Genomic DNA, 24,683 nt, shown 5'->3' with positions numbered 1-24,683 from the left:
AGATTTGAAGTGATGAAATTTGGTAGAAAGAATTAGAAGAGGCGGTATGAATGCAGTGGTGCATTTTTAATGGGAGTAGGAACTTTGCGACCTGGGGTTTACTCACAAAACTCTGTGAAGGTGGCTGGACAAATCACTGGTTAGGCCTCAGTTTGAGGATAGTTTTCAATCCTGGACACCAAACAATATCAAGGCCATCAAGAGGCTGTGGAGATTTGCTACAATTGTACCTAGGAGGAAAGACTTCAGTTAATGTGGAGAGACTGGAGAAGCTGGAATTGTTCTCCTTAGAGCAGAGAAGGTTAAGGGAGATTTAATGGAAGCATTCAAATCATGAGGAGTTTTGATAGATTAAATAAGGAGAAACAGTTTCCATTGGTGGGAGGGTCAGAGGATATGGATTAAGATAATCAGCATAAGGATCAGAGGGGGAGACGAGGAGCATATTTTAATGCAGCAAGTTGTTGTGATCAGGAATGCGCTGCCTGAAAGTGCGGTGGAAGCAGATTCAATAGGAACTTTCAAAAGGAAATCGACAAATACTTGAAGGGAAAAAAATTGCAGAGCTATAGGGAAAGAGTAGGAGAATTGGGACTAATTGAATAACTCATTCAAAGATCAGACACAGGCACAAGTGTCAGCTGTGTGTAACCTGATGTTTCTCACTGTGCCACGCCTACATAACCTGTATTGTACTTCACCCAGAGACATTAGGCTTAATTTGTCTAGTCACCGCTTATGAATAGATACTGGAAGTGCACAAGCTTCCTCATGACTTGAACCATGAGAGAAATTTTATTTATCATATCTCCACTTATTAGGGAGCAGCCAGCAAATATCTTCCTTGGGGAGGAAACAGAAGGTTAAGGGAAGTTTGGCTTTTGATGAGGCTCTGGAAGAGTTGTGATGCTCGCTGTGCAGCAGGGGATCTGAACTGCCCCTATCCTCGGGACAGCTGAGCTAGTCTGATACCTGAGCAAGACACAGTACTGCAACTGATTGACGAGCACAGCATCAGCCCTGAGCTGAGAGTCTGTCATTTTTAAATAATGTTTTGGTAGGCTCCTTAACTTGAGGAATAGCCCAATTTGTAAGTGTGCATGTTCTTACTGTGTCATTGAGGCACAAGTGCCTCTTCATCTTGTTCTTTTCCACAGCCCCAGGTAATGATTCCTTCACAGGCTTAGCCTGCTTAAATATTTCATTTAACACTAAAGTTCTTGTTCCAGGGACACACCAGACGTTGGCAACACTACCACCAGGGCCGCACCAGATATTGGTAGCACTAATACCAGGGACACACCAGATTTTGGTAGGACTACTGCCAGGGCCACACCAGAAGTTGGCAACACCCCTGCCAGGGCCACTCCAGATGTTGGTAGGACTACAGCCAGGGACAAACCAGATGTTAATAGCACTACCGCCAGGGCCACACCAGATGTTGGTAGCAATACTGCCAGGGACACACCAGATTTTGGGAACATTACGTTAAGGGACACACTGGATATTGGTAACACCACTGTCAGTGGAGCTGTCTAGACACACATCCCACTAACTGGGTGGTTGGAGGGGGTCGGTTAATGAATTAAATCCTCTCTAGAATGTGAAATGTGCAACCCAGATCCTGGGTTGGGAATATAAATATAGTATTCGCATTTTGGGATCTTTGATCCTTTTTGCCTTCTTCATTACGAGGATTTTTTAAAATTAATTTATGAGATGTGGGCATCACTGACTAGGCCACCATTTATTGTGCATCCTTAATTGTCCTTGAGAAGGTGGTGGTGAGCTGCCTTCTTCAACCGCTGCAGTCCATGTGGTGTAGGTACACCTACAGTGCTGTCAGGGAGGGAGTTCCAGGATTTCGACCCAGCTACATTTGAGGAACGGCGATATATTTTCAAGTCAGGATGGTAGGAGGCTTGGAGAGGAACTTCCAGGGGATGGGGCTCACCTGTATCTGTAGCCCTTGTCCTTCTAGATGGTAGTGGTCAGGGTTTTGGAAGCTGCTGCCTAAGGAGCCTTGGTGCGTTTCTGCAGTACATCTTGTAGATGGTACACACACTGCTGCCACTGTGCGTCGGTGGTGGAGGGAGTAAATAATAGTGGATGTGGTGTCAATCAAGTGGGCTGCTCTGTCCTGGATGGTGTCAAGCTTCTTGAGTGCTGTTGGAGCTGCACTCATCCAGGCAAGTGGAGATTATTCCATCTCACTCCTGGCTTGTGCCTTGTAGATCATGGACAGGCTGTGGAGAGTCAGGAGGTGAGTTACCCGCTGCAGAATTCCTAGCCTCTGACCTGCTCTTGTAGCCACAGTATTTATATGGCTCGCCCAGTTCAATTTCTGGTCGATGGTAACCCCCAGGATGTTGATAGCCGGGGATTCAGCGAGACTAATGCCATTGAATGTCAAGGGCTGATGGTTAGATTCTATCTTGTTGGAGATGGTCATTGCCTGGCACTTGTGACGTGCGAATGTTACTCGTGACTTGTCAGCCCAGGCCTGGATATTGTTGCAGTTGGACATGGACAGCTTCAGAATCTGTGGAGTTGTCAATGGTGCTGAACATTGTGCAATCATCAGCAAACACCCTCACTTCTGACCTTATGATGGAAGGAAGGTCATTGATGAAGCAGCTGAAGATGGTTGGGCCAAGGACACTACCCTGAGGAACTCTGCAGTGATGTCCTGGAGCTGAGATGACTGACCTCCAACAACCACAACAATCTTCCTTTGTGCTAGGTATGATTCTAACCAGCGGAGAGTTTTCCCCCTGATTCCCATTGACTCCAGTTTTGCTAGGGCCCCTTGATGCCACACTCTGTCAAATACGACTTTAATGACAAGGGCAGTCACTATCACCTCACCTCGGGAGTTCAGCTCTTTTGTCCACGTTTGAACCAAGGCTGCAATGAGGTCAGAAGCTGAGTGGCCCTAGTGGGACCCAAACTGAGTGTCAGTGAGCAGGTTATTGCTAAGTAAGTGTCGCTTGACAGCACTATTGATGACTCCTTCCATCACTTTAGTGATGATCGAAAGTAGACTGATGGGGGTGGTAATTGACTGTGTTGGATTTGTGTGTACAAATGTGTGTACAGGACATACCTGGGCAATTTTCCACATTGCTGGGTAGATGCCAGTGTTGTAGCTGTACTGAAACTGCTTGGCTAGGGAGCGCGGCAAGCTCTGGAGCACAAGTCTTTAGTACTTTTGCTGGAATATTGTCAGGCTCCATAGCCTTTGCAGTATCCAAGTGCCTTCAGTCATTTTTTGATATCATGGCAGTGAATCAAATTGGCTGATGACTGGCATCTGTGATTCTGGGGACCTCTGGAGGAGGCTGAGATGGATTATGCACTCGGCACATCTGGCTGAAGATTGTTGCAAATGTGTCAACCTTATCTTTTGCACTGATGTGCTGGGTCCCTCCATCATTGAGGATGGGAATATTTGTCTCCACGAGGACTGTGCGTTGGTCACTCCTACCGATACTGTCATGAACAGGTTCATCTGCAGCAGGCAGGTTGGTGTTTTTCCATCTTGTTGGTTCCCCCGCCACCTACCGCAGACCCAGCCTAGCCGCTATGTCCTTTTGGACTCCGCCAGCTTGGTCAGTAGTGGTGCTGCCGAGCCACTCTTGGTGATAGACATTGAAATTCCCCACCCAAGAGTGTATTCTGTGCTCTTCCCTCCCTCAGATCCTTCTTCAAGTGGTGTTCAACATGGAGGAGCACTGATTCACCAGCTGAGGAGGGGCAATATATGGTAATCAGCAGGAGGTTTCTTTGCCCATGTTTGACTTGATGCCATGACACCTCATGGGGTCCTAGGTTGTTGTTGAGGACTACTAGGGCAGCTCCCTCCCGACTGTATATCTCTGCTGGGTCTGTCCTGCTGGTGGGAAAGTACATACCTAGGGATGTTGATGTCTAGGACGTTATCTGTAAGACATGATTCTGTGAGTATGACTCTGTCAGGCTGTTGCTTGACCATTCTGTGAGACAGCTCCTAGGTGTTAGTAAGGAAGACTTTGCAGGGTCGACAGCTAAGTTTGCCGTTGTCTCAGTTGATGCCAGGTGGTCCATCCAACCTTTTCTCTTTTTATTGACTTTTTAGCGGTTTGATACAACTGAATCGTTTGCTAGACCATTTCAGAGGGCATTTTTGAGTCAACCACATTACTGTGGGTCTGGAGTCACATGTAGGCCAGACCAGGTGATGACTGCAGATTTCCTTCCCGAAAGGGCATTAGTGAACCAGATGGGTTTTTACCACAATCAACAATCGACTTTTAATTCCAGCTTTTTACTGAATTCAAATTCCACAGTCTGCCGTGGTGGGATTTGAACCCAGGTCCCCAGAGCATTCACCTGGGTCTTTGGGTTACCAGTCCAATGACAATACCACTATGCCACCGCTTCCAGTTTGGGGCACGAGTTGCACTTGTTTTAGATCAAGTGAATTTATGTTGACTTAAGAACCTTTCGACTCCTGTCACTGAAATGGAGGAGGCGCTGACGTGTTAATGAGCCAATGACTTTTATTAATGTTCCTGACTACCAGAGGTAGAGGCCCCAATACTTACTGAGGTGCCATCTCAGAGTTGTGGAGAGGAGTTAAGGTCGATGCCATGGAATTTTAAGTCTGGCCATGTAATGAATTTTCTGACGGTTGGAAAGACTGCAGGTAGGTTTGGTGATGGTGGGGGTGCCAGGTGAGGTGGAGCAGAGAGGTTTGTAGGGGGGAAGCAGAGACATCGTAGGAGGTTGGCCGGCGTCCTGGGGAGTGGGTGGGGCAAGATCTGGAAGGGCCAGTGATCGTGGGAGAGATTAGGGGTGGATTGGTGATCTGAGCAAGGGAGGCACAGGTCGGTGATTGCATGAGGGGCAGTGGACCGGCGGGGGGGAGAGATGGTGATTGCCTTGAGTGGGGTCTCTGACTCCCTGGAGGCTGGGGTGGGGTGATCGCCTGCAATGGCGGTGGTCGTTGATTATCAATGGGGCGGTAGTTGAGTGGGTGGAGGTCGGTGTTTGCCTAAGGGTGTGCTGGTGATTGCCAGGGGGTGGCTGTGATTGCCTTGGGGGTGGGATCATTAGTGAACACCTGGGCTGATGCTGATCGGGAGGGGGGAATGGCAATGATCATGGGGGTGTGAGAGGAGGACCCTGAGCCAGGCAGTCAGCAGCACTTAGCACCTAACATCACAGGAGACACATAAGTTCATTGGTTGGGGAGAAACTGATGTTAGGGAGTGTCATCAAGTAGCTGAGAATTAGAAAATCACATTCTTTTTAAAAGAAGGGGCTACTTATATTTAGGTAAGAACCACAAGTAATCGGGAAATAAAGTTAAGTTGAGGTCAGGTATAATAAAGTTGCATAAGTAAACCAAAGTAAAATAAAGTTAACACAAGGAAAGTAAAAGCTGGACAGTCTACGCCTGAACAGGACTGGGATGAACATCCTCTCAGGGAGATTTGGCTAGTGCTGTTTTGGGGTGGTGGGGGGGAGATTTAAATTAGATTGGCAGGGGGATGGGAACCCGAGGGCAAATTCAGTGCAGGGAATGGGAGACGGAGCATCAGTGAGTGACTCTGAAAGATGGAAGCAGCACAGGTTAAGAAGTGTACAGGTTTTGGCAGTGTCAAAAGGTATATATGTAAATGCAAGGAGCCATAGTAAATGAAGCTGATGAGCTGAGGACACAGAGAGACACATGGCAGCGTGATATCATCACTATGCTAGACACTTAGCTTAAGGAAGGGCAAAAATGGCAGCTCAACATCCCTGGATATAGAATTTTCAGGCAGGATAGGGCGGGGATAAAAAAGGTGGGGTTGTAGCATTGTTGGTTAAAGAATCAATTACAGTTGTGAAGAGGGATGGCATATTAAATGGAGCATCAAATGAGGCCATATGCATTGAGCTCAGAAATAAAAAAGGGGCAGCCACACTGCTAGGAGTGTACTATAGACCCCAAAAAGTGGAAGGGAGTTAGAAGAGCAAATATGTGGACAGATTCCTGAGTGCAAAAGCAATAGACCATTAATCGTTGGGGACATCAACTACCCTAATATCGATTGGGTTACGAACAGTGTGAAGGGTGCAAAATCCTTGAACTGCATTCAAGAGAATGTTTTTAGCCAGTATGTAACAAACCCAGCAAGAGGGGGCGCAGTTCTAGATTTAGCTGGGCAAGTGGATGAAGTAGCAGTGGAGGGCCATTTTGGAGATAGCGACCATACTGTAGTTAGATTTAGCGTCATTATAGAAAAGGACAAAGATGGAACAGGAGTAAAAGTCCTAAATTGGGGGAAGAAAAATTTTACTAAGCTGAGAGGTGAGCTGGTGAGAGTGAACTGGATACAGCTATTGGAAGGAAAAACTATGTCAAATCAGTGGGAGACATTCAAAGGTGAGATTCTACGGGCACAGTGTAGACATATCCCCACAAAGAAAAAGAGGGGTACTGCCAAATCTAGAGTCCCTTGGTTATCCAGAAGCATACAGGCCAAGATAAAGCAGAAAAAGAAAATTTATGACAGTCATAAAAGACTTAATACTGTAGAAAGCCTAGAGGAATATAGAAAGTACAGGGGTGAAGTAAAAATGGACATTAAGAAAGCGAATAGAGGATACAAAAAAATATTGACAGGTAAAATCAAAGAAAATCCTAAGATGTTTTACCAGAACATTAGGAGCAAAAGAATAACTAAGAAAAAGGTAGGGCTTATCAGAGATGTACATTGTAACTTGTGAGTTGATGCTGAAGATGTGTGCAGGGTTCTCGATGAGTACTTTGTCTCTTGTCTTCACTAAGGAAAGGGATGATGCAGACATTCTAGTTAAAGAGTAGTTCTAGTTAAAAAGTACCTGGATGAGCACTTGGCACGTCATAACATTCAAGGCTATGGGCCAAGTGCTGGTAAATGGGATTAGGTAGGTAGGTTTGGTGTTCTCACGTGTCGGTGCAGATTCGATGGGCCGAAGGGCCTCTTCTGCACTGTGATTCTGTGAATGTGAAATGTTAGACATGAAAAGCATAGTAAGAGAGGAAGTACTGGAGGGCCTAGCATCCTTGAAGATGGATAAATCACCAGGGCCAGATGGATTGTATCCCAGGCTGTTGAAGGAAGCCAGGGAGGAAGTAGCGGATGCTTTGAGGATCATTTTTCAATCCTCACTAAATACAGGCGAGGTCCCAGAGCATTGGAGGTCTGCAAGCGTTGTACCATAATTTAAAAAGGATGCGAGGGATAGGCCAAACATTTATAGGCCGGTCAGCCTGACTTTGGTGGTGGGCAAATTATTGAAAACAATTCTGAGAGACAGGATAAACTGTCACTTAGAAAGACAGGGATTGATCATGGATAGTCAGCATGATTTTGTTAGGGGAAGATTGTATCTTACTAACTTAATAGAATTTTTTGAGGAAGCAACAAGGAGGATTAATGAGGGTAGTGTAGTGGATGTTGTCTACATGGATTTCAGTAAGGCATTTGACAAGGTCCCATATGGCAGATTGGTCAGGAAAGCGAGATCTCATGGGATACAGGGGAAGGTGGAAGGTTAGATCCAAAATTGGCTCAGCAACAGGAAACAAAAGGTTTTTGCGAATGGAAAATGGTTTCCAGTGGTGTTCCACAGGGTACAGTATGGAGGTCCTTGCTGTTTGTTGGATATATTAATGATTTAGACTTAAATGTAAGAGGCATGATTGGGAAATTTGCAGATGACAGAAAACTTGGTCTTGTAGTTGATGGTGAAGAGGATATCTGTTGACTCCAGATTGATATCAATGGTTTGGTTGAGTGGGTGAAGAAGTGACAAATGGAATTCAATCTGCAAAAGTGTGAAGTATTGCATTTGGGGAGGGCAAACAAAGCAAAGGAATACTCAATAAACGGGGAGTTATTGAGAGAGGTTGAGGAAGTGAGAGACCTTGAAGTGCATGTCCACAGGTCCTTGAAGGTAGCAAGACAGGTGCACAAGGTGGTCAAGAAAGCATATGGAATGCTTTCCTTTATTTGGCGAGGTGTTGAATACAAAAGCCGGGATGCAATGATGGAACCGTATAAAACGCTGGTTAGGCCATAGCTGGAATTTTGTGTACAGTTCTGGTCACCACATTATAGGAAGGACGTAATTGCTCTGGAGAAAGTGCAGAGGAGATTTACAAAAATGTTGCCAGGGCTTGAAAATTGCAGCAATGAGGAGAGATTGGATAGGCTGGGGTTGTCTCCCTTAGAACAGAGGAGGCAAAGGGGTGACCTAATTGATGTGTACAAAATTACGGAGGGTCTAGGTAGGACTTGTTTCCCCTAGCTGAAGGGTCAGTTACCAGGGCGCATAAATTTAAGGTGATTGGTAGAAGAATTAGAGGGGACACGAGGAAAAACCTTTACACCCAGAGGGTGGTGTGGACGTCTGGAATTCACTGCATAAGTTGCTGGTTGAGGCTGAAACGCTTGACTCATTTAAAAGGTACCTGGATCCGCATCTGAAGTGCTGTAACCTGTGAGGTTACGGACCAGGCGCTGGAAAGTGGGATGAAAATTAGCTTCTTTTTCTCTTTTTGTCCGGCGCAGACACGATGGGTTGAATGGCCTCTTTCTGTACCGTAACTTTTCTATGGTTCTAAGGATTGCGAGGGTGGTTTGTGATCACGAACAGAATTCAAAAGTGGCCAGTAATTTCAGGGTGTGTTCATGGTGGGGCGGTGGGGTGGGGTGGTGGTGGCAGCGGGGGGGGGGTGGGGGTTGGGGGGTGCGGTGATCCTGAGTGGAGATTGGGGGTGTTGAGTTTTTTTTATTCATTCGTGAGATGTGGGTGTCGCTGGCTAGGCCAGCATTTATTGCCAATCCCTGTAGCAGGAGGGATTACAGGATGGGGAGGTTTACAGCTTTAGCTTCTTGGACCTGGAAGAAACCTTAATGCTCCTCTTGGCCCACAAGAAGTGCTGTAAAACCTAGCCCTTTCACCTCAATTACCAGCAAGGTTTCCAGAACTCTTGAAAATCTGGCTGACACAAATTAAAAATAGAAAACATGTTAAAATAGAAGCACACAGCCTCCTTAACTGAGCAAATTTGTCACCCACATGTCTTCCTGCCTCCATTAAAACCAGAGGTGAGTGACTTCATGGCAGATTAGGTTCAGATTTGAAATCTTTATCATTTTAACAGCCCACGAAACCAAACCCAGCCCACCCAATTTTGTGTTTAAAATTGTCCCAAATATATCGAACTAGCCCTAATGTAGTGGATATAATTCTGTTCTTCTGAGCTCGGCAAAGGTGCTCACAGAGTTGATCAAGGAGGTTCTTGCTTTAATAGAAGCAAATATTGTGGATGCCGGAAATCTGAAATAAAAACAGGAAGTGCTGGAAATACTCAGTAGTTCTGGCAGCATCTGTGGAGAGAGAAACAGAGTTAATGTTTCGAGTCCAATATGAGTCTTCTTCAGAACTGAAGGACAGTAGAAATGCAGTCGAAGCTTTAATGTCCAACATTAGAAGTGATTCTGCAATTGGACAACACATGCTAAGCAATCCTGATTGTGCTAAGAATTACACTGACAACCGATTTAAGATCATCAGTCAGGCTCGCAGTGTGGCTCACTTACACATGCTAGAAACTACATATATTCACATGCAGGGCCCTGCCCTTTGCAGGTAGAAGGTGCATGTTCATGCATTGTGCCTTATTAACTAAACAGAATGTGAGGGACAGCCTTTCGCTGGTTCATTCCCCATGACAGTGCCTTGACTTGGTTTGAATTTGAACAAAAGCTTGGCCATTAACTCTTCCTAGTGCATTCTCCATGGAAACGCCTCAACCAATCAGATTTCAATTCTCAACGAATCAGCACTATCTTCTCATGCAGTAAAAATTCTTGTTCCCCTATACTGTTGGTAATTTCTTGTGAGCTGTCCTGATGAGTGCAAGACAAAAAGCTTTGCTAGCATGTCTCTTTTTTCAGCAATACTCAAGTTCTGTGCTACCAAATGATTAGAAGATAAAAATTCGATGGGTTTTATGCCATTGAAATTGGGGAGGGACAAAAGGGAAGGACTGAGATAGGATAGAGGGTGAGACTAAATGACAAAGATGTCATGAAACACAAAGCAAAGGGAGTGGCCATATATGTAGTAAAGAAACAAAGCATTGGTCCAGAGTAAGTGTGAATGGCAGAATAATGAACAGCTCTTTCTGAAAGAAAAAAAATCAAGAAAAACAGACCGGCACATGGCAAAAGAAATCAGAAATAGGGGAACAGAGTTCATGGCCTGAAATCCCAGAAGGTTGTAAAGTGCCAAATCAGAAGATGAGTTCTGTTCCTTGAGCTTTACTGGGGCATTGCAGCAGGCCAAGGATAGATATGTAAGCGTGGGAGCAAGACGGTGAATTAAAATGGCAAGCAGCCGGAAGCTCGTGGTCATTCTTACGGACTGAGTTTCTTGCTTTGTTTGACTGTCCCACTGGAAAATGCTGAGTGCCTGAACGGGGAAGGAGTTGATGGCGCAGGCTTTCCAAATGTTGGGAATGCAGAGAGAGAAGAGGAGCATTTGGACAGACAGGCAGGTTTTAATCAGAAGGCTGGATTGGAAGCACAGGTGCAAGAGGTTCAATCCTTGCAATTAGAACTGGCCCAGAAGGAAGCAGTGCAGTTTGTAAAGTGTTACCCAGCCAGATTATTGACAGATCACATGTGAAAGATGTGGGATAATTTTAATCTTCCCAAATGCGGGTTGAGGTCAGGCGAGATGTTTGAAACCTCCCTTTTACTTGTGGTCATATAGAACCAAGCTGAGTAACACTTTAAGTTGAGGGCTGATAGATAAATCATTCATCTGCTTTATTTCAGAGACAGCAAGGAGATGTGCATAGCAGCAGGGTCACTTCCTCGCACCAGTCACACTTCTCTCCTTGAAAAATGGGATAAAATGATCATTTACAAGCTCAGTCCCTTTTTTGAATTGATTTAGTGACTGCCCTGTTTCTTATATCTCAACCAGGGCTGGCAGGATAGTTTTCAACTAAATCTTTCAAGAATTGTGGTTGACTCTTAAATGCCCTCTGAAATGGCCCAGCAAGCCCGCATCCTGTGAATTAATAAATAAAAAAAATTTCCCCCTTCTGGTCAAGCTGGGGGGATTAAAACTCAAGAGCTCTGAATCCCCTGGTGCTGAAAACCCGTGCGCTTTCATCTAACTTGAGATTGGGCACACTCCTGGACATAAAAACCTTTCCAATGGTAATCAGTGCCCAAGCGTTAAGGCAGACTTGAAGGTTGTAACATTGCTTTCAAACAGTGGAGAATTGGGATCGCATGTCATTTGACATCCTTCACTGGAATGCATTTTCCCAGTTCTAAAATTATGATCCTGGTAGAGATTCAGAAGAGCGATCTTCAGAGAAACAATCAAAACGGAGGAATAAATAGAACCAAAACTGATTCTTGGGAGTGGAAGGAATGTGCTGTCCCCAAGGCAAATTCTGAGTGTTGGTGGGCGATGCTGGAACAACCTCTTTGGGAGGGAGAAAATGGGGTCTAGCGAGACCTAATACTCAATGCAAATATTGGAGATTCCAATCAGCCAAAGGACCAGAAGTGGAGATAACCTTACGAACATATGAAATAGGAGCAGGCATAGACCATTCAGTCCCTTGAGCCTGCTATGCCATTCATTAAGATCATGGGCAGGATCTTCCAGTCGGCGAGCAGGGGGCGGGGATGACATCAGGTGGAACTCCCAACTTCACCCCGCGTCCTTTCCATTTTCAGGTCGGCGGGGGCGCAGCCGAGTCAGCTGTGCGCCCGCCGACCTGTCCACGGCCTATTGAGGCCATTGAAAAATGAATTAAAGCCATTAATGGACAGGCTGGGAGCCTTGGCGGGCTTCTGAAAAAGCATGAAACTTCACCCACGGGCGGGATGAGGTTTCGTGAGGGTATTTAAATTTTTAATAAAGGTTTCAATAAAAGTTATGGACATGTCCCAACTCATGTGATAGTGTCACATGGGTGGACAAGGCAGGGACAGATTCTAAACATGTTTGTTAAAAGTTTTAAATTGGAGCTGATCTCCCTGAGGTAGCACTGAGCCTCAGGGAGATCTGTGCGCTCTTTTGTGTGCATGTGTGAAATAGCGCACTCCCGGCTGAGGGAATCACCCCCCCACCCCTGGCCTGCACAGGGAGCGCATAGTGCTTCTGAGAGGATGTCACGTTGGGCGGGTCTTAATTGGTCCGCCCACGTAAAATGGCGGCACGCCCCCCGATCAGGGGTGCCGATCAGAGGCGCGCCCGCCTGTGTCTGCTCCCGCACTTCCCCCTCAACGGGGAGGGGAAATTTTTCCCCATGGCTGATCTGTTTGTGTTTCAAATTCCACATTCGCACCTATCCCTGATAAACTTTGATTCCCTTGCCGAACAAGAATCTATCTACCCCTGCCTTAAAAATATTCAGTGACCCTGCATCTACCACCTTCTGACGCAGAGAGCTCCAAAGGTGCGCAACCCTCTGAAAAGAAGCATTCTCCTCATCTTTGTCCTAAAATGGCAAAGCATAATTTCAAAACAGTGCTCCCTAGTTTTGGACTTACCCTCAACAGAAAACATCCTTTCCATGTCCACCTTGTCAGTACTGTTCAAGATCTTATATACCTCAATCAAGTCACCCCTCACTCTTCTAAACTTCAGTGAAAACAAGTCCAGTCTGTCTAACCTTTCCTCATAAGACAATCTGTTTATTCCAGGTAGCAATCTAGTAAACCTCCTCTGAACCGCCTCTAGTGCAATTACATCCTTCCTTAAACAGGGACACCAAAACCGCACACAGTGTTCAAGATGTGGTCTCACCAATGCCCTGTAGAACTGAAGCATAACATCCTTACTTTAATGTTCAATTCCTCTGATAATAAAGGATAGCATTCCATTAGCCTTCTTAATTTCTTGCTGTACCTGCATACTAACCTTTTGTGACTCATGCAGTAGAACGCCTTGAATCCTCTGCACCTCTGAATTCTGTTGCCGTACTCTTAAGTAATACTCTGCTTTTTTATTCTTCTTGCCAAAGTGAGCAACTTCACATTTTCCCACATTATACACCGTCTGCCAGATTTTTGTCCACTTACTCAACCTATCCAAATCTGTCTGCAATTTCCTTATATCCTCCTCCACAACACACTTTCCTACCTAACTTTGTATCATCTGCAAATTTAGCCCCCATAACTTTGCTCTCCTCATCTAAGTCATTGATGTAAATTGTAAAACCCTGAGGCCCCAGCACAAAGCCCTGCTGGACTCCATTCGTCACATCCTGCCAATCAGAAAATGACCCATTTATACATACTCTCTGTTTTCTGCCAGCCAGCCAATCACATATCCATGCTAGTATGTTATCCCCTACATCATGAGCTTTTATTTCCCGCAATAACCTTTGATGTGGCACCTTATCAAGTGCCTTCTGGAAATCCAAGTACAGCACGTCTACAGACTTTATCCACAGTCCACGTTAGTTCTTCAAAGAATTCCAATAAATTGGTTAAACATGATATCCCTTGAGGAGAATTTCTTTTTACACAGTGAGGTGTTATGCTCTGGAATGCTCTGCCTGAAAGGGCGGTGAAAGCAGATTCAATAGTAACTCTCAAAGGGAAATTGCATGAAGACTTGAAGGAGAAAGATTTGCAGGAGTCTGGGGAAAGATGTATGGAGTCATTACAGCACCGAAGGAGGCTATTCAGCCCAAACAAGCCCATACTGGGGAAATGGGGAATTGTGACTAATTGTTCAAAGAGCTGGCACAGGCACAATGGGCCAAATGGCCTCCATCTAAGCTGTATAATTCTATGAGGCAGATCCTTCATTAACTGGAGCCATTTGGTCCGACTGTTCCATGCTTGTGTCTTGCCATTTGTTTCTCTCGCTCTGAAATTCTGAAGGAAATTTTTAACTTAAACCACTCATAGGGAAACTGACGGGATTGAGTTGGACGCTGATATCGCACCCTGCCCTATTTCATCCCCAATGAAGTCAACGAGTAATTATATCAGATGGGACGAGAAACCACTGTCCCATCTAATCTCATGGGGTTTTCACCCCGTAAATCAAAGAATCAGGTTAAAATTGCCTCTATTGGGGTGTCAGAGGAACATTGCTGCTGATATAAGCCGCAGAAGTTAATTCAGCTGCACTCAGTCTGGTTGGTGGAGACGGAGTTGGGGGGTGCGGGATGGGTTGGGGGAATAACAGCACAGTACCACAATAGCTTTGTCACCATTGTGGTGTTGGAGATGTGTTTCAATCCTGTTTCTCGTGGTTTTTCCGGCCAGGTTTTCCGCAGCGGAGAAGGAATGGGAATCCGCCTGGACACTGCCTCAGCTTTCCAAGGAGCGCTGATCTCGCCACACTATGACTCGCTGCTGGTCAAGGTGATTGCCCACGGCAAGGACCACCCCACTGCTGCTTCGAAGTTGAACCGAGCCCTTGCCGAGTTCAGGATACGAGGGGTCAAGGTAAGATCCTCCGGGTGGCTCCTCCTGTGCTGACTGGAGTTGAGTGGAGAGTGCATTTAGCTGCTGCTGAGATGGGGAGCCTGTTTTGGACGAGGTTTGTTTTTCAATGGAATATCGATCAGAGTCTCCCTGCTTCTGGCAGTGGAGCTGACAATTACTGATGTGCTTATCTAGTGTCTGGTTCCTAATGGCCGATTCTTCGAATTGAAACGGGCCCTAATGCTGTTTACTTGAGAGGATTTAACGCAATTGAGACTAAACTGCTGTTGATGAAAAATAACTGAATGTTAGTGCTATCAGAAGTTTTATTGGTTATAATGTGAAAGTTTGCAGTGTCAGGGCAGGCACTCAATCAAGGCATAGAGAGGCAGAACGATGCAATGAGCACAGTACAACGCCAATAATGGAGAGAGGCTCATAACAACCCAGTCCGAGTCCACCTTGTGCCCTGGTTAGAAGAGTAGCTGTTGGAGGGAACGTGTATGTCTGTTGACTATGAATGGTCAGTGGCGATATCAGTGGGACAGAGTTGGAAGCGGAATAATTATAAGTAGCACAGAAAGACCTGAAGGAATGAATTTGATATCATACGTGCCCTTCACCCACACAAATCTTTGCCACGGATTCATGAGGTATGCGACATGTGTGGGGTAGTGTTTGTGTTCTAAGCGCACCCGTGAATGAAATGGCAATTGAGCTTCTTGGGCGCTGCCTGTTCTGTTCAGTTGAGCTTTAACCTTGCGAGAGTGTCACGTCAGGGAGCAGATTGTTTAAGGAAAGCGTCGCGTAATAATAACACGCCTTCCCACCTTGTATTGAAATCTCCTCTCCTGAAATGGGTGAATCCTGTTGGGATACAATTCCGTGGCATTTCCAAGCCTTGGAAAGGTTACCCAAACATCCACTGTTTATGTGGGATTTCATTCCAATGTCTGTAGGATTTAGGTTCAAACCCACAGGGAAGATCAGTCACCGACTTGAGTAAAAGCCTTGGTAAAATCAATATTTAATTCTATCAATTATTTAATGAAAGGTTTACAAAAAATATTACTTCAACGGAGAGTCTGTAAGCACCCAAGAAGAAGGGCTGGTCACACACATGTCTATGAGGGTACACTCCTGACATCATCTTTCTTATCAGATGGTGGACTCCTTCCTACCAGTTGCATTCTTCCCTCTCCCTTTTGAGGGTGAAAGAGCCCTTCTTTATACCCTGGCTGCTTGCTTCACAGGAACGTTCCATCCTTCCTGTCCCTCTGACTCTGACTCAGTTTTTTTAACGTCCCCACAGCCGCTCGCATTCTAGCCTGGGTGGCTGCCTGCCTGAACCTTGTCCCTTATCTCCGCATAACTACCTTGTCTGAATTAGCCTCAGAAGCAGTTGGGTAAACATTCCTGTCCTTTGTTGCTGATGCTTTAAACCAAGCTCTGCCCTTGGAGCAATCCAGAGCTTCTTTTGAGTTTCCCAAAAAAACTGGTATTACAAAGGCCGTAAAACCGTAAAGCGATGGACTGGATCAGTGTGAAGGGCCACAGATGCATGCACAAGAGTGGCTGAAGTGGTTCTGCCGCTGTCTCCGTCTCCATCTCCAGCCCTGTATGGGGGAGCAGCTCCTACATTCATCCACACATGGCAGGCCATGAACTTGGGCACAGAGCCACATCCCATTCCTTAATTGCACCGCAGGGTGGAGCCGCAGCGAGTGGCTGTAATAATTTCAGGTGCGGAGTAGAACAACGCCTAACTTGCTGATCTCTGGGCACCACGTTTCAGGAGAGTTGTCAAGACCTTAAATGAGAGTGCAGAGGAGATTTACTAGTTACGCGGAGTTGTGTGGAGGGCCTATGAAGAAGCTGGGGTTGTTCTCATTAGAGTAGTGAAGGCTAAGAGGAGATTTGACAGAGATGTCAAACTCATGAGGGGTTTTGGTAGACTATGGACAGTAAGACCTTAATTTAAGCTGTTCTAAGTTGTTTCTATTTAACGTTTGTGTTTTTGATGGGACTGGTATTTGTGTTTAGCATTGTGAATTTGCATTAATGTCATTTCACGTAGGGTGTGACATAGAATCACGTGACCCAATCGGCGCCATTTTGGAATGGCCTCTCCCACTCCTCGACCTTTCCAGTTGCTGTGTCTCAAGCAGTTTACCTCAGCGATCCTGCAATTCGAAGCTGCTCTCGCGCTGTAGGTTGCCTCCCACCTCTCACCGCTTATCTCCTAAGCCCCTCACTCACAGAGATGGCTCGGGAGAGGGAAGCAGCCCGCAGGGGGGTCGGCGGGAAGTGGGGAGTGTCGTGGAGCGGAAGGGCTGCGGAGCAGGAGGGTGGGAGGGGAGGGGGAGAGCCACGGAGTGGTGAGTGTGGGAGGGGAGGGTTGCGGTGTGGGAGTCAGTGGAGAGCAGGACAGTTGGGGAGGAGTGGGAGGGTCATGGGAGTGAGAGGGTTCCAGATGTGGGAGATTCGGTGGAGAGCAGGAGAGTGGAGAGCAGGAGGGTCGGTGGGGAGAGGGAGGGTCGGCAGTGAGCAGGAGGGTTGAGGAAGCGATGGGGGGGGGGAGGGGGCGTGTCGGTGGCAGGAGGGGTTGGCCGGTGAGAGGGTCGGAGAGCACAACTGGAGTAGAGGCGGTGAGCGGGAGAGATGGCGAGCAAGAGGTAATTAGAAAGAATTAGCATATTTATTTTATATTTTTAAAATTATTTTATTTTAAAAGTGATTTTGTTTATGAACATAATCATTTAGCAATGTACAGTATCTCAGCTTACAGGGTATAACGTTTTAATGTTATTTTTCTGATTGGAAACGTCCTGCTGAACCTAACTACAGCTTTTACATTGGTTGTAAAGGAAAATCTGATTCACTTAATCTAGTTTCATTTAAAGCTGCACTTTTCAGGAATGCAACAATGTTACGTGAAGAATTGCTGTAGGGAGAAACGGCTTCTACTGGCAGCAGGGCCAGTAATCAGAGCAGCCAGATTGAAAATAATTGGCAAAGGAACCAGAGGTGGGGGGTGGGGGTGGTGGATAAGGAGAAATTTAGAAATGTGCAGGGATATGGATATGGAGAATTAAGGAGTGAGACTAGTTGGATAGATCTTTCAAAAGAGCTGGCACAGGCATGATGGGCCAAATGGCCTCTTTCTGTGTTAGATCATTTCATGATTGCTTCAAAATGTGATGGACAGAGTAGTTGTCACAAGAGTATAAAAGAAGTTACAAAACAATTGCAACTGTGTTTTTCATTAAATTACAGTGAACCTAAAAGCAGAACTGGAGGAAGGTAGCTATAAACCCATCTATTATTTCACACCTGGATGTTCAGACTCACTGTTCCCTGTGCAAAATCTTTACAAATGTACTGACCTAGACATTACATCAGGAGCCCTGTACCCAACCTGCCTGGCTGTTCACCGTCTGTGTGAGGAATGATTTATTTATCCTTTTGACACAGCGGGGGCACTAACTGTGACAATGATGTCTTGCATTATGGCAAGAAAGGAAGCGTGGACGGTTTAATTACAGATTCAGTGCAAAGATTTTCTGGAACTTTCCCCACAAGTTCTGCTTAAATCTTTTTGATTCTTTCACAGTGCCAGCACAGGACAGGACATATCTGGGCAATTGTTGGGTAGATACCAGTGTTGTAGCTATACTGGAACAGCTAGGTTAAGGGCGTGGCTAATTCTGTAGCACCAGTCTTTATTAACACAGCCAGGATGTTGCCGGGGCCCATAGCCTTTGTTGTACCCAGTGCCTTTGTTTCTTGATATGGCGTGGTGTGAATCGAACAGGCTGAAGACTGGCACCTGTGATGTTGGGGATCTCAGGAGGAGGCCAAGATGGATCATCCACTTGGCACTTCTGGCTGAAAACGGTTGCAGATGCTTCAACCTTGTCTTTTGCGCTGATGTGCTGGGCTCCCCCATCATTGAGGATGGGGCATATGTGTTGAGCTGCTGCTCCTCCTCCTCCTCCTCCAGTTAGTTTAATTGCCCACCACCATTCGTGATTGAATATGGCAGGATGGTAATCAGTTCTGTCTTCTCTTCAAAAAAAGATTATTTTTTAAATCAATTTTTATTTATCAAACAGATAAAGACTAAACTTAAAACTGTGAATAAGCACTTCAGGAGCCATAATTATTCCTGTTGTTCCCAACAAAGTAATTATTTACTGATGTTAGTGTTGGACGTTTGCCACGAACAGCATGAAGTGAAAGAGAAATCAAAGAGATAATAACACGTGTGGATTATTAATTATTTGCGCAAAAGTATGAAACAGATAATTAGCATGTCTTAGAATAGTCAAGTCTAGAGGTTAGAATAAAGGCTTGATTGAATGTTTCAGCAGCAGATTACCTGAGGCAGGGATGGAGACAGTGAATGAAGAAAACTGAGCCCACAGAATTTTTTTTAGTCGTTCATGGGATGTGAGTGTCGCTGGCTAGTCCAGCACTTATTGCCCATCCCTAATTGCCCTTCAGAAGGTGGTGGTGAGCTGCCTTCTTGAACTACTGCAATCTATGTCATGTAGGTACATCCACAGTGCTGTTAGGGAGGGTGTTCCAGGATTTTGATCCAGCGACAGTGAAGGAACGGTGATATATTTCCAAGTCAGGATGGTGTGTGGCTTGGAGGGGAACTCCCAGGTGATGGTGCTCCTATCTGACTGGTGCCCTTGTCTTTCTAGATGGTAGTGGTTGTGTGTTTGGAAGGCGCTGTCTAAGGAGACTTGTTCAGTTGCTGCAGGGCATTGTGTAGATGGTACACACACTGCTACTGTGCGTGGGTGGTGGAGGGAGTGAATGTTTGCGGATGGCGTGACAATCAAGTGAGCTGTTTAGTCCTGGATGGTGTCAAGCTTCTTGAGTGTTGTTGGAGCTGCATGCATCCAGGCAAGTGGAGAATATTCCATCACACTCCTGACTTGTGTCTTGTAGATGGTGGACAGGCTTTGGGGAGTCAGGAGTTAAGTTATTTGCTGCACGATTCATTGCCTCTGACCTGTTCCTTGCAGCCACAGTATTTGTATGGTTAATCCACTTCAGTTTTTGGTAAATGGTAACCCCCAGAATGTTGATAGTGGTGGAGTGGTGGATTCAGCGATGGTAATGCAATTGAATGTCAAGGGGCAATGGTTAGATTCTGTTTTGTTGGAGATGGTTATTGCCAGGAACTTGTGTGGCAAGGAAGGCATCGTTGAGATAGCAAGCAGGCAGTGTGCTTGACTGCATTTGATACCCCAGCCAAGCACGATGCCACCTTCACCTATGCTCCACATACCCAAGGCAGGACTGACTGGACGGTGGAAATCCATGCTATCTGCCCTTCCCTAACCTCACGGCTCCCCTGTTAATATTGCAAATGTCATGACAATTGAGTGCACACTCTCGTTGGGATTATAGACCTTCTGGTACTAATTGGGGAAAGGTTAGGGCATGGATATAAGAACTAGTTTCCACCTGTGTGGGGGAGCAAGTGTGTGGAAGGGAAGAGTAGTCTGCACTATGGTGTCCTAGTGGTAATGTCACTGAACTAGTAATCCAGAGGCCCAAGCTAATGTCTTGGGTACAAGGGTTCAAATCCTACCACCGCAGCTGGTGGAGTTTAAATTCAAGTCACCCGAATCTGGAATTGAAAAGCTGGTCTCAGTAAGGGTGAGCGTAAAACAATTGTCATAAAGGAAAAAAACACCTGGTTCACTAATGTCCTTGTGGGAAGGAAATCTGCCATCCTTTTCTGGCCTGGCCTTCATGTGACTCCAGACCCACAACAATGTGGTTGGCTCTTAACTGCCCTCTGAAATGGTGTAGCAAGCCACTCAGCTTAATGGCAATTGGGGATGGGCAACAAATGCTGGCCTTGCCAGCGATGCCCACATCCCATCAAAGAGTAAATAACTTATGTCATGACGGTTTTGGTGAATAAAACAATGTTGGAGACAGACTGGCTCCAGTGTCTTCCTTTAGCAGATGCCTGCTGAGCACAATAGCAGCCCCTAGCTCAGCACGGGGAAGGATTGAAGTGGAGCCTCCCCTGTCTATATAGCCTGGGCAACCTTTAGATATAGTCACAGATATAAGCAAGCACAAGAGGGTGTAAAGGACAAACTCCTGATTAAAGTCAAAGCATCAGTCACATCTTCAATGGATTATTAGAAGCTGGCAAGAGTCACACGGGAGACGAGAAAACATTTTTTACACAGCGAGCTGCTGTCAGCTGGAATGCGTCGCCTGAAATTTCGGCTTTGGAACCAGAGTCAGGGGTGACTTTCAAAATGTAATTGGATAAATACTTTAGGGGGAAAACATATTTTCAAGATTACGGAGAAAAGGTAGGGGAAAGGACAAATTGGATAGCTCTTTCAAAGAGCCAGCACAGACATGATGGGCTGAATGGCTTCTTTCAGCGCTGTGTGAATCCCTGATCCCATTTGATTTTACTTCTCGTAATTTGACATCAGAAGCCCTTGGTCACACTCCAACACTGTAATCAAACTGAGGGTGTTCCTTGTGCAGTACATCATCACCACTCCTTGTGATATCGGTGAACCTCTGTAAAACCAACCCTTATTCCCAAAATATCAATGAAAAATGAAGTGACAGTTTAGTGTTAAATTCAGTGAAACATAATGGTTTAGAAAATATATGTAACCTTATTCTATAAGATGCACGAAAGATGTTGCCTCCACCAAGTGATCACTGATCCTTGGCTCGCTGTTTAAATGATGCTTCAGTGTTTGTTCCACAGGCTGATGTGCTTTTATAAGAGCAGGAGCCCTGTATCAGCAATTGCAGGTTTAATGCTGTGTGGGATGTACAATTCAAACCTGACTGTCTTGATTTTGAGGCTAATGGGCTGTGCAAACCACATTGCAGTCCAGGCCCAGTTGGTCGCAAGGATTGTCCCCAGAGGTATTTTATGTTTAATAGCCTGTTCAGGGTAGTGTGTCCCAGCCTATATATATGTGCTACTAGATGCTACTAGAAACTGCTAACTGTTCATCCGCAGTTTATGGAAGGTGTTATTCTTCAGAATGAGAGGAGTGGTCTCTGTAATTGTGTGATTGCACAAGTGTAAGCAGTTTGTGCGTACGTGAGGATGTGCATTTCAGGGGGTAGGAGACAAAAAGTAGTTTAAAGATCCCCTTTCATATTGTGTACACGTCTTGTACCCACAGCATTAGCCAGTCTTTCTTTCACTTTTGTACAGTGTTGTGGTGCAGAAAGGCTGATTAATCTGCTATTTCTTCACCTTTTTTTCACCTTCCCTGAGAAAGAATGAGACTGAGAGAGGACTGGGACGATAAAAGAGCAGGAGAAAGAGCGAGAGTGAGAGCAGAGCTGGGAGGATAACAGAGCGGGAGAAAGAGTGAGAGAGGACTGGGAGGATAAAAGAGCGTGAGAAAGAGTGAGAGTGGAGCCAGGAGGATAAAAGAGCGGGAGAAAGAGTGAGAGCGGAGCCGGGAGGATAAAAGAGCGGGAGAAAGAGTGAGAGTGGAGCCAGGAGGATAAAAGAGCGTGAGAAAGAGTGACAGTGGAGCCAGGAGGATAAGAGAGCAGGAGAAAGAGTGAGAGCAGAGCTGGGAGGATAAAAGAGCAGGAGAAATAGTAAGAGCGGAACCGGGAGGATAAAAGAGCGTGAGAAAGAGTGAGAGAGGACTGGGAGGATAAAAGAGGGCCAGAAAGAGTGAGAGCGGAGCCGGGAGGATAAAATAGCGTGAGAAATAGTGAGAGTGGAGCCGGGAGGATAAAAGAGCGGGAGAAAGAGTGAGAGTGGAGCCAGGAGGATAAAAGAGCGTGAGAAATAGTGAGAGCGGAACCGGGAGGATAAAAGAGCATGAGAAAGAGAGAGAGTGGAGCCGGGAGGATAAAAGAGCGTGAGAAATAGTGAGAGCGGAGCCAGGTTGGATAAAAGAGCGCGAGAAAGAGTGAGAGTGGAGCCGGGTTGGATAAAAGAGCGCGAGAAAGAGTGAGAATGGAGCAGGGTGGATAAAAGAGCGGGAGAAAGAATGAGAGCGGAGCTGGATTGGATAAAAGAGCGTGAGAAACAGTGAGAACGGAGCCAGGAGGATAATAGAGCGGGAGAAAGAGTGAGAATGGAGCCGGGATTATAAAAGAGCGGGAGAAAGAGTGAGAGTGGTGCCGGGTGGATAAAAGAGCAGGAGAAAGAGTGAGAGCGGAGCCGGGTTGGATAAAAGAGCGCGAGAAAGAGTGAGAATGGAGCCAGGAGGAGAAAAGAGCGTGAGAAAGAGTGAGAGTGGAGCCGGGTTGGATAAAAGAGCGCGAGAAAGAGTGAGAATGGAGCCAGGAGGAGAAAAGAGCGTGAGAAAGAGTGAGAGCGGAGCCGGGTTGGATAAAAGAGTGCGAGAAAGAGTGAGAATGGAGCAGGGTGGATAAAAGAGCGGGAGAAAGAATGAGAGCGGAGCTGGGTTGGATAAAAGAGCGTGAGAAACAGTGAGAATGGAGCCAGGAGGATAATAGAGCGGGAGAAAGAGTGAGAATGGAGCCGGGATTATAAAAGAGCGGGAGAAAGAGTGAGAGTGGTGCCGGGTGGATAAAAGAGCAGGAGAAAGAGTGAGAGCAGAGCCGGGTGGATAAAAGAGCGTGAGAAAGAGTGAGAGCGGAGCCGGGTGGATAAAAGAGCGTGAGACAGAGTGAGAGTGGAGCCGGGAGGATAAAAGAGCGGGAGAAAGAGTGAGAGTGAAGCCCGTTGGATAAAAGAGCGTGAGAAAGAGTGAGAGCGGAACAGGGAAGAGAAGAGCGTGAGAAAGAGTGAGAGCGGAGCCAGGAGGATAAAAAAGCGGGAGAAAGAGTGAGAGTGGAGCCGGGAGGAGAAGAGCGTGAGAAAGAGTGAGAGTGGAGCCAGGAGGATAAAAGAGCGGGAGAAAGAGTGAGAGTGGAGCCGGGAGGAGAAGAGTGTGAGAAAGAGTGAGAGTGGAGCCGGGTGGATAAAAGAGCGGGAGAAGGAGTGAGAGCGGAGCTGGGAGGATAAAAGAGCGTGAGAAAGAGTGAGAGTGGAGCCGGGAGGATAAAAGAGCGCGAGAAAGAGTGAGAGCGGAGCCAGGAGGAGAAAAGAGCGGGAGAAAGAGTGAGAGTGGAGCCGGGAGGAGAAGAGCGTGAGAAAGAGTGAGAGTGGAGCCGGGTGGATAAAAGAGCGGGAGAAAGAGTGAGAGCGGAGCTGGGAGGATAAAAGAGCGTGAGAAAGAGTGAGAGTGGAGCCAGGGGGAGAAAAGAGCGTGAGAAAGAGTGAGAGTGGAGCCGGGAGGAGAAGAGCGTGAGAAAGAGTGAGAGTGGAGCCGGGTGGATAAAAGAGCGGGAGAAAGAGTGAGAGCGGAGCCAGGAGGATAAAAGAGCGTGAGAAAGAGTGAGAGTGGAGCCGGGAGGATAAAAGAGCGGGAGAAAGAGTGAGAGCGGAGCCAGGAGGAGAAAAGAGCGGGAGAAAGAATGAGAGTGGAGCCAGGAGGAGAAGAGCGTGAGAAAGAGTGAGAGTGCAGCCGGGTGGATAAAAGAGCGGGAGAAAGAGTGAGAGCGGAGCTGGGAGGATAAAAGAGCGTGAGAAAGAGTGAGAGCGGAGCCAGGAGGAGAAAAGAGCGTGAGAAAGAGTGAGAGTGGAGCTGGGAGGAGAAGAGCGTGAGAAAGAGTAAGAGCGGAGCCAGGAGGAGAAAAGAGCGTGAGAAAGAGTGAGAGTGGAGCTGGGAGGAGAAGAGCGTGAGAAAGAGTGAGAGTGGAGCCGGGTGGATAAAAGAGCGGGAGAAAGAGTGAGAGCGGAGCCAAGAGGAGAAAAGAGCGTGAGAAAGAGTGAGAGTGGAGCCGGGAGGAGAAGAGCGTGAGAAAGAGTGAGAGTGGATCCGGGTGGATAAAAGAGCAGGAGAAAGAGTGAGAGCGGAGCTGGGAGGATAAAAGAGCGGGAGAAAGAGTGAGAGCGGAGCTGGGAGGATAAAAGAGCGTGAGAAAGAGTGAAATGGAAGTCGTGTAGATAAATGTGTTAACTGTTGCTGCTGCTCCTGGTGTGGATCACAACAGACCAACCAGATTTGGAGAAATTCAAGTGTAACATCATAGGGAACTAGGTAAGTGATTAGTTGTTGAGTATTTCACTTATTTTACTTGTTTTGTTTATTTATCTTTTAATACTAGTACAATGTATTGGTAACTGCAAGG

General features: G+C 46.3%; 1 protein-coding gene across 3 annotated transcripts in view; it reads left to right on the top strand.

The window, feature by feature from the left end:
* The window catches only part of LOC121274602 (pyruvate carboxylase, mitochondrial-like), a 1,197,472-nt gene that overhangs the window by 334,341 nt on the left and 838,448 nt on the right, over positions 1-24,683 (top strand). For all 3 annotated transcript variants that reach the window (XM_041181940.1, XM_041181941.1, XM_041181942.1), the window contains exon 11: positions 14,337-14,519. In XM_041181940.1, the coding sequence (XP_041037874.1) occupies positions 14,337-14,519 (183 nt within the window). The remainder of the gene's footprint in view (positions 1-14,336; positions 14,520-24,683) is intronic.

Source organism: Carcharodon carcharias (assembly GCF_017639515.1).
Source record: "Carcharodon carcharias isolate sCarCar2 chromosome 37 unlocalized genomic scaffold, sCarCar2.pri SUPER_37_unloc_1, whole genome shotgun sequence".
Lineage (NCBI taxonomy): Eukaryota > Metazoa > Chordata > Chondrichthyes > Lamniformes > Lamnidae > Carcharodon > Carcharodon carcharias.
The sequence above is the reverse complement of the archived record's forward strand: the minus strand, read 5'-3'. Positions and strand labels throughout refer to the sequence as shown.